The 13,570-nt window shown below is 35.3% G+C and overlaps 1 protein-coding gene across 5 annotated transcripts in view; it reads right to left on the reverse strand.

Annotated features, from left to right (window-relative positions):
* Positions 1-13,570, reverse strand: part of GRIA2 (glutamate ionotropic receptor AMPA type subunit 2) — a 158,863-nt gene that overhangs the window by 47,176 nt on the left and 98,117 nt on the right. For all 5 annotated transcript variants that reach the window (XR_002077789.2, XM_019441158.2, XM_019441156.2 and 2 more), the window contains exons 5-6: positions 12,878-12,931; positions 7,871-8,032 (exon numbers count right to left, since the gene is read on the reverse strand). Coding sequence is in view for 4 of the 5 variants with exons in the window: in XM_019441158.2 (XP_019296703.1) it covers positions 7,871-8,032; positions 12,878-12,931 (216 nt within the window). In the remaining variant the exon portion in view is untranslated. The remainder of the gene's footprint in view (positions 1-7,870; positions 8,033-12,877; positions 12,932-13,570) is intronic.

Consider the following 13,570-nt stretch of genomic DNA (forward strand, 5'->3'; position numbering starts at 1 on the left):
AGGAAAGCATTCTATGGAAAAAAACAAAACAGCAAAAACAAAAACAAACAAACAAAAAAAAACAGTCTCTGGATAGCAACATGCAGAAGAATAAAACTGGACAACTTTCTTACACAACACACAAAAATAAACTCAAAATGGGTGAAAGACCTAAATGTGAGAAAGGAAACCATCAAAACCTTGGGGAGAAAACAGTCAACAACCTCTTTGACCTCAGCCGCAGCAATTTCTTGCTTGACACATCTCTGAAAGCGGGAAATAAAAGCAAAAATGAACTATTGGGACCTCATCAAGATAAAAAGCTTCTGCACTGCAAAGGAAACAATCAACAGAACTAAAAGGTAAACGACAGAATGTGAGAAGATATTTGCAAATGACATATCAGATAAAGGGTTAGTATCCAAAATCTATAAAGAACTTACCACACTCAACACCTGAAAAATAATCCAGTGAAGAAATGGGCAGAAGACATGAATAGATACTTTTCCAAAGAAGACAACTCAAATGGCTAACTGAACATGGCTAACATGAAAAGATGCTCATCATCACTCCTCATCAGGGAAATACAAATTAAAACCACACTGAGATACCACCTCATACTGGTCAGAGTGGCTAAAATTAAGAACTCAGGAAACGACAGATCCTGGCGAGGATGTGGAGAAATGGGAACCCTCTTGCACTGTTGGTGGAAATGCAAACTGGTGCAGCCCCTCTGGAAAAGTGTGGAGGTTCCTTAAAAAATTAAAAATAGAACTACCCTACGACCCAGCAATAGCACTACTAGGAATTTATCCAAAGGATATAGGAGTGCTGATTCATAGGGGCACATGTACCCCAATGTTTATAGCAGTGCTTTCAACAATAGCCAAATTATGGAAAGAGCCCAAATGTCCATCATCTGATGAATGGATAAAGAAGATGTGAGATATATATATATCTATATATCTATATATAGATATATAGATATATATACACACACACACACACACACACACACAATGGAATACTACTTGGAAATGAGAAAGAATGAAATCCTGCCACTTGCAACAACGTGGATGGAACTGGAGGGTATTATGGTAAGTGAAATAAGTCAGTCAGAGAAAGACAGATATCATATGTTTTCGCTCATATGTGGAACTTGAGAAACTTTTTTTAAATATAATTTATTGTCAAATTGGCTTACATACAACATCCACTACTCATCCCAAGTGCCCTCCTCAATGTCCATCACCCATTTTCCCCTCTCCCCCACCCCCACATCCACCCTCAGTTTGTTCTCTGCATTTAAGAGTCTCTTGTGTTTGCCTCCCTCCCTAATTGTAACTATATTCCCCCTCTTCCCTTCCCCCATGGTCTTCTGTTAAGTTTCTCAAGATCCACATATGAGTGAAAACATATAATATCTGTCCTCTGACTGACTTATTTCACTCAGCATAATACCTTCCAGTTTCATCCAGATTGCTGCAAATGGCATGATTTCATTCTTTCTCTTTGCCAATTGCATACATTCCATTGTGTGTGTGTGTGTGTGTGTGTGTGTGTGTGTGTGTGTGTATCACATATTCTTTATCCATTCATCAGTTGATGGACATTTAGGCTCTTTCCATAATTTGGCTATTGTTGAAAGCACTGCTGTAAACATTAACAGAATACCATGGGGGAAGAGAAGGGGAAAAAATAGTTTCAAACAGAGAGGGAGGCAAACCGTAAGAGACTCCTAAATACAGAGAACAAACTGAGGGTCCATGGGAGGACGGTGGAGAGGGGAAAATGGGTGATGGGTATTGAGGAGGCACTTGCTGGGATGAGCACTGGGTGTTGTTATGTAAGTGATGAATCACGGGAATCCACCCCCAAAACCAAGAGCACAGTGTATACACTGTATGTTAGCTAACTTGACAATAAATTATATTAAAAAAAATAACTAAAATAAAATAAAAAGACAAAAAAAATCAATTAAACCTACAATATAAGGAATTAAACATGTCAAACCTCTAGGATGTTGTGTGGCAAAATAATAGTAGGAGTAGGGGACACTGACGTGTTAGCAGTGGTTTTGGTCAGTTAAAATGTTCAAGAAGCAGAATTAATTCTATTAAGTCACCAGGGTACTATATAATGCACGGTGCTAATTACAAAACTGAAAAAGATGCTCCTATTTTCAGACAGGCCTAATAACTCTCTTAGGACAGCAATTAAAAAAGTTTGGGTCTGTGCTTTCAGTCGTTTCCTGAGTAAAATGAGATTCTGGTGGGAAAGTCATTATTTAAAGTGCCACAAAAATGTCAGTCACGTATTATTGTTGAATTCCTTAACATCAGCAGAATATTACGGACACAAAAATTGAACTAAGGTTCAAATTGTCGATGTGACAAGATAGAATGGGTAGTTGTAATCTGGCAAGTTGTTGAAGACACTGAAAATACTGAAAACCTATCTAAAAATAGAAGTATTTATAAATTATTTTTGAGATAGTGGCAAATCATCTTCATTATCTGCCTCTTCTGGAACGTTTTTTATGGAAAGCAAAATGCTCACTTGAATTGTCCCATTTAAATCGAGAAGCTTATGTCTGATGACTACAGTCATTCTACATTTCACCAATAAAGTAACACTACTTTTCTGCCAGGGCTGAATAAGGGACATAACAAATGCCAGAGCAGAAATTTTAACCAAATTTCATAACAATGATAACTACTTTTTTTCCTTTCTTAGTGATTTGTTATTTTCAGAGTTTATATTTTTCATTTCATTAGTCTTCATTTCAATAAATATCTATGTGTCTACTGTGTGCAAACTAGTGTATGAGATTTGGGGCCAGTAAGATACAAAAGATACACACTGCCTTTCAGAGTCTTGTTTTTAACCCACAAATATCTCTCAACTGAATTTATATTCCTATATAATAGAAGAATCATCATGAGTCTTGCAATAATCATTTATTTTGCAAATAAGAAGATCTGAAAGAATTGCCAATTGTAACAAGTCCATTGATTTCCCTCCATCTTTATGCTACGACCACATTTCAGAATTCCCTGGATTGTTTGTGATATCTTCCTAAAAGCTTACCGGACCATCACATACACAGGCTACAACTTGTTGTCACCCAGGTAGTGTAGTCAGTAATCTTCTTGTATCAAAACATGATATTCATTCTCCTCTGGTTGTTCCCTATTGCTCTCTGAATAGGATAAAAAATTCCTTTGTAAATCTACAGGGCACACAAAATCTAGATCATACATATTTCTCTTTTATTTTTTAAGTTTATTTATTTATTTTGAGAAAAAGAGAAAGTATAAGTGGGGGAGGGGCAGAGAGAAAGACAGAGAGAGAGAGAGAGAGAGAGAGAGAGAGAGAGAATTCCAAGAAGGCTCTGCACTGTCAGCACAGACCCTAATACAGGTCTTGAACCCACGAACTGTGAGATCATGACATGAGCCGAAGTAGGACGCTCAACTGACTGAGCTACTCAGGCACCAGGCACCCCTGGCTAACACATATTTCTAAAGAAGTATTTGTCTGAATTCCCTCAAAACACCTCTGTCCAAACTCTGGCCTTATGGAAATATTTACATTTTCTGTGCCCTGGAAACTTACATATCCTATTTCTCTATGGGGAGCCACTGTCCTTTCTCTCTTAATCCTTACCATCCTTTCAAGTTTTGAATTCACTACTCCTTCCTCAAAAAAGCCTTTTCTTACTTCAGACCTTGGAGGAGACCAGCTTATTATGGATACTACTACAGTATCTTTGATTTCCTCTAAAGCCTTTATTAAATAGCTATGTGCCAGGCCTCATTCTAGGAGCTTGGAATATATCAGTAAACAAACAACAAAGAAATCCCTGCCCCCGTGGCACTTACTTTCAAGTTGGAGTAGACAGACAATGAACAATGTAATGAATATATTAATTATGAAAGCAGTATACTAGAAGGTAATCATGACAAAAACTAGAGCAGGGAAAGCTAGCAATGGACATACCCTGATGGATGGAGAGATTCCAATTTTACTTATTTATTTCTTAAATGTTTATTTATTTATTTTTGAGAGAGAGAGGGAGATGAGCAGGGGAGGGGCAGAGAGAGAGAATCCCACGCAGTTTCCATGCTCAACAGGGAGCCTGATGTGGTGCTCTATCTTATGACTGTGAGATCATGACCTGAGCTGAAATTAAGAGTATGATGTTTAACTGACTGAGCCACCCAGGTGCCCCAAGATTGCAATTTTAAAGAGAAAGCCTGCCACTTCCTTCTTTGAGAAGATAGCATTTGAACAAAGATCTGAAAAGTGATGTAGGCTTAGCCATGCAGATATTTAGGGGAGAACAGTCCAGAATAGGAAATAGCCAGCACAAAGACCCTAAGTGCCTTCCATGCTTAAGAAACACCAAAAAGGCTAAGGTAGCTGAAGCTGCATGAGCAAGGGGGAGAATGCCAAGAGATGAGTCACTTGTGACTGGGAGACAGAGTATTTAGGGCCTCAAAGAGATAACTTTGGCTTTTTACCCCATGTGAAACAGAGGGCTATTGGAGGGCTTAAAGCAGCACAGTGACATGATGTTAATTTATGTTTTAAAAGGACCACAAACATGAAAGATAAGGGCAAATGTGAAATCAGGGAAACCAGTCTAGGAGACCATTGCAATAATCCTCGCAGAGAGACGATGGTGATTGATTTAGGGTGGCTGCAGAACAGGGGTTAAGAAGTACAGCAGAGCCTATAGGATTTCCTGAACGATTGGATGTGGACTGCAGGGAAAAGAGAGGAGTCAAGGCCATTTCCAAGTTCTTGGTCAAGTAACAACTGAAAACATGGAGTTGTCATCACATGAGGTAGAAAGATTGTTGAAGGAAGTTTGCAGGTGCTGAAGAGGGAGCAGCAGTGGGAAATCAAAAGTTTAGTTTAGAATATATTGACTTTGGGATGTCATTAAGACAATTTCCATCCTTGCTAAAAGGCAATTGCTGGTTTCTAGTCTGAAGACTATAAATCCCCGAAGACTAGAACTTTGTCATTTCTAACACCTAGAACAGTGCCAGTCTGCAGAGTAAAAACTCAATAAAGAAGTATTGAGTGGATAAATGAATTGATAAATGAATAAATGAATGAATGTTGCCTGAAATCAGTGGATTGGTGAGCCAGATTTAAAATCTCAGTGCCATGACTCTAGAGTTATTTTTTGTACAGAATGTAAGAATGAAGAAATTTAACATTTGTAATTTATATTTCATAGTTATTGACATGTGTTGATATTGAAACATTTATATTTTACTTTTATTCATCAAATAAGAATGATTTTAATTAAGAAACTATGGAAGCTTCATGAACTTTTGGAGAAGACTAAGACTTTAAAACAATGATTTACTTAATACTCTTATAATTTGCAATAATTTATATTATTTCCAAAGCCTAGCCATAGTGAGAATTTTATGTAATGAATTGCATTTTTGCAGATTTTTATGCCTATAATGTAAATTTTTATTGTAGTAATAATAAAATGTGATTTAAATGATCAGGCAATGTACCTGGTACAATGACCCAAAGACAACATAAAAATAAATAATCTCATTGGGAAATATTTTTACTCTCCTTCCTTAAAGAGATCATATATTGAAAATATGCTACTTGTTTATATTAGAAAATGCTATATCATGCCCTATATGGCCTTTCTTCCTTTCTTCTGCCCATGGAAGCAGAAAAAAATCTTGAAAGCCCTGTTTTCTAATCCCTACCTTTTACGTCTGTTGACAGTTGAAGAGGCTTATCTCTTGACAACTCCCACAATTTGTCCCTCTCCCACCCAATCCAAATATTTTAAATTCCTACAGTGGAAAAACAAACAAACAAAGAAACAAACAAGTACAGTTTCCTGACTCAGACATGCCCTTGTGTCACTTCTGAGTCTGTGTGCAGGCTCCTTCACACAGGCATACCCTTTTCTCCAGGCACACCCCTGCTCAGATGCCCCATCTTCGGAGAGCCCTCCTTCACATCCCTTCCCCCATATTGCCCTAATCGTATGCAGGGAAATGGCATATTTTATATGCACCATCCCTTATCGTATTTGCTTATTGACATGTTAGTCTCCTCCATTAGATTACAGATTATCAAAGAGCTTTTTTTTTTTCTTTAATTCAGTCCCTGGTGCTTTAGTAAATGAGCAATATGTCTGTGTTGAGATGAACTCCCACCCAAAGCCATTCGGTTGCACAGACTAATTTTTATCAAGCTTCAAAGGCTGTAAAAAATGTGTCTCCTATGGAAGCCTTTGTTTCCAAAGCTGTGCTGTCTTTGTAAATGGTGTTGAATCTTTAACTGGGGTCAAACACTGAATCAGAACCTACATTTTTTTAAACTTATAACCCTATGTATGCTGTTTGCACACCGAAGGGCCATCACGATCTCTCTGAAACTTGGCAGAAGCAGCTGAAAGAAAGGCACTACAGGGGGAAATGCTACAGCAGGAAGGGAGCAAGCTTCCAACAGAGCAAAATCTGGAGCTAGAATCTGGCAAAATTGTTAATAGAATGCATTGCCAAAGATGTCTCATACCCCAAGTTTGCCTTGTATTTTGATGCATGACCCATGAACTTCCACAATGATACAACTTCCTTGGGACAATAATCATCTCATTTTGCTCTCATCCTCCTCACGATAGGCAGCAGTGGAGGAACATGATGACTACCAGAGTATTCAAAAGGAGCTTGTTAGTTCTATTTGGGGATGAATGCCACATGCAATGTTCATCTGACAGCTAAAAAGGCACCATCTTGGGATGGGTAGAAACCTGCAATTCCACAGAACAAGGGTCAGCAGTCAGACTGTTACTGAGCACAGGTGTAGATGTACCCTGACATCAACAAAATGACTAGGTGTCCATTTTCCTTCTCATCAGCCTTGCTACATGATGGCACTCCCACAAGCCCACAATATTGTTATAAGCAGTGTGAATGTGGAGTATGAGTCAAAGTCACTAAACAAGAAGCCGCACAGTTTTGAGAAAAAAAAAAAATGAACTCTGGGTTATTCTTTAACATTCTATGAGATGCTGTCTGGAATTTAACTTAAAATTAACAGGATCCATTTATATACCCCAAAGTAGAGAACTTCAATCCTTACCTAGGACCAGTCTCACAGCCAGACCCAAATTTAAAGCCAAACATCCACATCTGTTTTTTTTTTTTTTCCATTATGTGCAGAAAACAAGAAAACCTCTCTCTGATGTATAAACATAACTGTGAGAGCAAATGAAATAATACTGTCCCTGACTGGTTGATACACAATCTGCTTAATAATATACAAACAAGCAAACAAAATCATTATGCCTTTGAACTACTTTGCATTATGTTCTGAAGCTCTTAATTTTCAAAAATCTAGTTGCATAAAGAATGTGATCATCTCATTCCACTTACTCTTTCTTTGATCCACTCTTGTCTCTGCTCTCAATAAGGTGACCAAAAAAGAAAAACAACAACAACAACAACAAACAAACCTTCCTATCAACAGCAGAGACATTTAATATTTGGAGGTAAATATATGTATGCAGGTGGACACATAATAAAATACACTGAATAAACAAGTAAAGTCTCCATGGGGAGAATAAAAGATGAATCTGGGTAGTGCTCCCAACAGAACAGTGCACTGCATTTAGAATTCAAAGATTCTCTGTTTGGTTGCATGAAGCATTGCATTTTTTATAAGTACTAGAACAAACAGATTTTTATCTTCCTAGGGTGTTGCAGAGAACAGGCTACTTGCTAGCAGTTAGATATAGACAGATACAGATACAGATACAGATACAGATACAGATACAGATATATAAATACATAGACACAGAGGTAGATGTACATATCGGTAGGTAGATACATACCTTAATTGTAGTCGTGTGTGCTCCAGGGTATTCTTTTTCTTCCAGCGTTGACCATCTTTCTATAAATTTAGATACCAGGGAATCATCATAGTCCACTATCTGAAATCCAGAGACGTTTGCCCCTCCAAACTGAATTTTTAATAGGTCTCCATCAGTAAAGCCCTAGACACAGAACACATGTCAGGCTTTCCATTAGGAATCAAAGAGAACATTTACAAAATAACCTATACATTGAGGTTTTACAAATGTCAAAGAGCACACAAGATCAAAAGCTCATAGGAAATGATTCATGCATCTATCAGTCAGTACTCGGCACCAATACCTACTATCATCTTGTAATCACAGTAGGTCCTTAATCAATGAATGTTTATTGGCTGTACTCACATAAAAGTTCTCCATTTTATTGAGAAATCTTCCATGGATAAGGACGGGTTTTATTTATTGATTCTACAACAGAGCACTACCACATGGTTACAGATACTTAATAACATAAAGCTAGTTCTCTGGGAGCTACACCATTGTGAGCAAGTTATTCCTATTAAAATTGGTCATTCTCTCAGGTGATAAGACACCTTTAAAATAAGCATGGAGGGTACTAAATGACTAGTCATTATTTGAGAACAGTCAAACAATTTCATATTAAGTATGTAAGTTAATTTTTTATAAAATGTATTAAATTTTAAAAATCAATCTCTTGCATTATTAGAATGAATTCAGTCATTACTAAAACTATTATTATGTGGTATTTCCATTGATTTCAAATTTTGTGCTGTCATGAATTCTATCTCAATTTGAGAGTATTCTCTCAAAGATGAAATCACAAGATGAAATCACAATTTTAAATCACAATTAACTTTTTCACCTCATACATTTACTCCTTATTATTGTGCATAAGGATTGAAATTATCCCTGAATCCAAAATATAGGAGAATCTTGTCTTTGTTATTGATATTAAGAAAGTATATTTTAATATATTTGTGTAAAGAAGGATAATTACTTTGTTATTCTTTTGGTTTTTTTTATTCTTTTGTTTTTCTTTTTATCAAAATAATGCAAACAGTGCAAAAAAATATATAACAAAAGCTGCAGATTCTCTGCTCTGCCCAACCCTGTTTCAATTAAGCTGCTTCAAAACAATCAATTTCAATAATTTTTGTTTTTCATATATTTATCTCCATATTTCTGCATGACACATATGCTCTCTTTTTTTTTCTTTAATTATAATTTTTTTTTTTTTTTTTTTTTTTTTTATGAGAGAGAGATAGAGACAGAGCACGAAGAGGGGCAGGAAGAGAGGGAGACCAAATCTGAAGCAGGCTCCAGACTCTGAGCTGTCAGCACAGAGTCTGACGCAGGGCTCGAGCCCACAAACCATGAGATCGTGACCTGAGCCAAAGTCGGAGGCTTGACCGACTGAGCCACCCAGGCGTCCCCACATATGCTTTCTTAATTTATCCATTTTAGATATTTTTTATTGAATTTTTGCTTATGTCAGATGAGCATGCAATTCATTCACTTTTACCTCCTCATCCATTTCACGTTCATGCTTTTCATATTTGCAATTCTGTTATTCAGAGCAAAGCCAGATAATGTGCTGAGGCTGCATTTTCCTTCATGAAAGGTATTTCATTCTCACATTAATAATTGCTTCAGTTTTTCACTACTACAGTTTTCACTACTTACTATAGTTTTCTGTATACCTATCTTTAGTTTTTTCCAGTTGCTCCATGGGAACTTTTCACGTTTATACAAGTAAATCTTTCCTTTTCTAAATAACATATTCAAACATATCAAGTAATCTGCTTCTCTCTCTTTTTTTTTTTTTCTGAATATTTAATTTACAGGAGAACTTCTTAAACGCTGTGATCTGAACTGGCTCCTCTTTCCGTCTTCTCTGCAACAATACCCTAGAGTGTCCCTTCACCATGTTTCTGACTAGTTCCGAATCTGGCTGCCTTGATTACTATTCTTTCATGTTTTATTCCCTTCTTTCAGAGCCCTCAATAGCTTCCTGAGACACACTGGAGGTAAGTTTTTTGAGACACTGAATGTCTCAAAATATCTTTATTTTGCTCTGACACTTGATTAGTATTTTGGCTAAGTACAGAATTTTAAGTTCAAACTTTCATAATCTGAGGACATTGTTCCTCTGACTTCTATTGTTTCTATTGAAAAATACAATGTCATTATTCCTATTTTTTGTAATAAATACAAAAATTTGACCTCCTTTGTACCCCTCTCTGCCTCCACCTCCCACCTGTCCAAATCTTTAAGATCTATCTTTCCCTGAAATGTCATGATGACATCTTCTTTGAAATATGAAAGGAAGTCTCTTTTCTTTCATTGCTTTCTGTACTCAAGGGGCACATTTGTGTCATCCAGTACTGGGAATGTTTCTGAATGTTCTTTGACAATTTCTTACCCCGTTTTCACTACTGTGTCTTTCCAGAATGCCTATTATTACCACATTGCAACTTTTAGAGTAAATGTCTAAGTCCCTTTACAGGTTCCCCTGCATTTCATACGGTATTGTCATTTTGTTACATAATCGTAAAGACTTTTCTTAAGCTTATCTTCAAAGTCACATAATTTTACTTGTTACTTTAGGAAAAAAAAAGTTAGCTTCCCTTAGCTCTTTCTTATTCTCTGACGGTTTTTTTTTCTTTTTTTCTTTTTCATAATGCACTCTTTCTCTTCTTTTTGGATAAAATATATTTTATTTCTCTGCAGATATCCATTATAACTTTAAACATTTGTCTTGTGTTATCTGCCTGCCCTGTTTTTGTTTATTTTACTTTTATTTATTTATTTATTTATTTATTTATTTATTTATTTATTCATTCGTTTATTTGTTTGTTTTATATTATATCCTTCATGGCCCAGACTTTTCACAAATGCCTAATTCTATTCGGCTATTTAAGAGTAAGACACTAAAAAAACTTTATTGGAATTTCTATGTGCATGGGGGAGGCTCCCTGATGAATGTGCTTCACCGTAAGGCAGATAGTCTGGGAGGGATGGGTTGGTTGCAGCACGTTTTGTCCATATCTATGGATTGAGGAAATGAAAACTAGATCCCTTTACGCCCACTTCTTGGTCACATTATGCACAAATCATCCTCTTAAGTGCTGTATCAAGAACTTAATGACAACCTGTGTTTGGGAGCTTAATCAAGCATTTACCAATTCCTGAGGAGATTAATCAACAGTGGTATCTAAAGGGCTTTACTATCTTTTGTAACCACCACCTTTAACTCTCAACACACACTGGAGAGGAAAAAGGGGACATTTCCAATCAAGATTTTGGAAGACCAAAGCGCTTCCACTCTGAATGGCATTCTTCAATTTGAAATGTCAGTGGAATTTTCAAATGTCTTCTAGTTCTCAGAAACCACAGCTTTTCTCAGATTCTTTGAATTTACTGATCCATTAGAAGTTCCATATGGTGAAGATACCAAGTATTCAGAAAAGGAGGAACACAATTTGAATTCAGATAAAGTATTAGGCACTTTTCTCCCTAGAAGCATGACAGCAGCATGAACTTGTTTTTTGATTTTTTTTTTTTTAAATCTTTTTACTTTGGTCATTCGTACGTTTCTTTCCTTTTTCATAGAATCAGATATCAACTCTCAAATTGATGAGCCACCTTCTGTCATTATTTCTCAATGTTCCAATATAATCTTCTCCATCTGGACATTTTTAAAGATCACGGCTTTCAATGTGGCTCTGTGTTGTTCATCAAATGGCACAATTCACACAGGGGACTAACTGTCCAGGCTGTTCCCTGCACAGAATGTAGTTCTGAAAAGAGTGAATACAGAGTTGTATCTATTTTAACCCTCGCTGCTCAGGTGGGAAGTCACTTAGGATCTGTAATAACACATTAATGGGTAAGTTCTGATGAATTTTATTGTAGTTAGCCATTTCACGGGCAAACAGAATTTTTACCTGAACAACCAACTTCTAGCAGTAGCATGTAAGTTTGAGATTTAATATTTTAAATCACTGTGGCCACCTTTTAGTGAAAACAGTATTTATCAGTTGTGAGGTGTTTGTTTGTTTGTTTGTTTTTTCTCCATGATTACCAACAATAATGTCTTCTGGTACAATAATCTGATATTCCAGAAACCATGAAATAAATCTACACTTATGCAGATATGAAAACTTTCCCAAGCACTATTATGCTATTTAGAATAAGCTCTTATTTTTTCCCTCCTTTTCCCACTATTTTTCAGAGGTTGGGGAAGGTGGTATTCTCATCAAGGAAGATCATACCTCTTTAAAGAACATAAACCTTTGCAGTGATAAAGGCATAAGATCATTTTACTGCTGATCTAAAAACTATTTTGAAAAAAAAAATGTCTAATGATAATTCTAAAGGGCTTTGATTATATTTAAGAGAGAGATACAATTAACCATTTGGATATTCAGTATAATCATAATCTGACAGAAATCCCAATGAAAAAGTCATCAGCTATAGGAATTCAATTTCATTGTGTTGCTTACATAGTAAGTAGATAATCAGAAATAAATAATATATAATGTATTAATATTCTTGACATTTCCAGCTTTAATTTTTCACTGAGAAATTCTCACAAATGGGCATTTATTTCAAATATTATATATACTAAAAACTTTAAAGGAATGAACGAAAGGAAAAATGTATAAAACACCATGACAATGAAAACCAAGAGGAAATTTGAATAATTAAGCTTTATGTATTTTTGAAACTTTTCCATAACTAAATATGCTTTTTAAGACAATTTATAAACTTGTCAAATATCGTTCTCTAATTTCTTACATAATTTATAATAGGAGATTGATTAGAAAATGTAAAATAGGAAATAAATCCAAAACATAACAAATTCAGAAAAATATCATTTCTAATTGATTAATAGAATCACAATATGTTTTTAAAAATACCACTGATAAATGCTGATCATTCACAACTATTTTATAATTAATAAACATCTCTATTAAAATAATAAATATCAATTAATTCACCTACCAGATTTGCAATGATATAATGGTAACCTTTAACATGTTTTCCAATGGTAATAACCTAACAAAGATAAAGAAACCATTATTTAGTAAATGCAAATAACATAAATGTAAAATTATTGATGTTATGGCCCAAATGAGAAAAACAATAGAATTTTATCTACTATGTTTTTTGATATTCTATGAAGAGTCATATTTGACAAGATATAATTATCACAACAGTGACTATTTCTCTCAGAAAAAGGTAACAATACATTTTAGTGCTTTATCATCACTTCTTTCAAGAAGTCAATAACTAAACAGACATAATTACCTCAGTTTTGTCAATAGTGGAAATAAGATCACAAGATCTTAAGAAATATAAAACTAAAAACATGTATGAATCCATAATAAGCCATAGTTTTCTTCCTACAAAAGCTATTTTTTCATTACACCCTTAAACAGCTGAAACCAACATCTGAGATTTTATATTCACACACTGACACGCAAATTTATAGTAGTACATGCATTTAAAAAATATGAATAAGTATATAAAAGAATTCTTATATGAATCTATAAAATAATATTCCCATCTTAAGAATCTTGAAATGCTTATAATTTAGTTCCAATGAACATTATTATTTCCAGCTCGAGGCAGCAAAGCATCAGAGAAGCTAATATTTCTCCACAAATCTAAGTCAAAAATCAATGGTGAGACACA

Source organism: Panthera pardus, unplaced genomic scaffold, assembly GCF_024362965.1.
Source record: "Panthera pardus isolate Hobbes unplaced genomic scaffold, ASM2436296v1 HiC_scaffold_13, whole genome shotgun sequence".
NCBI lineage: Eukaryota > Metazoa > Chordata > Mammalia > Carnivora > Felidae > Panthera > Panthera pardus.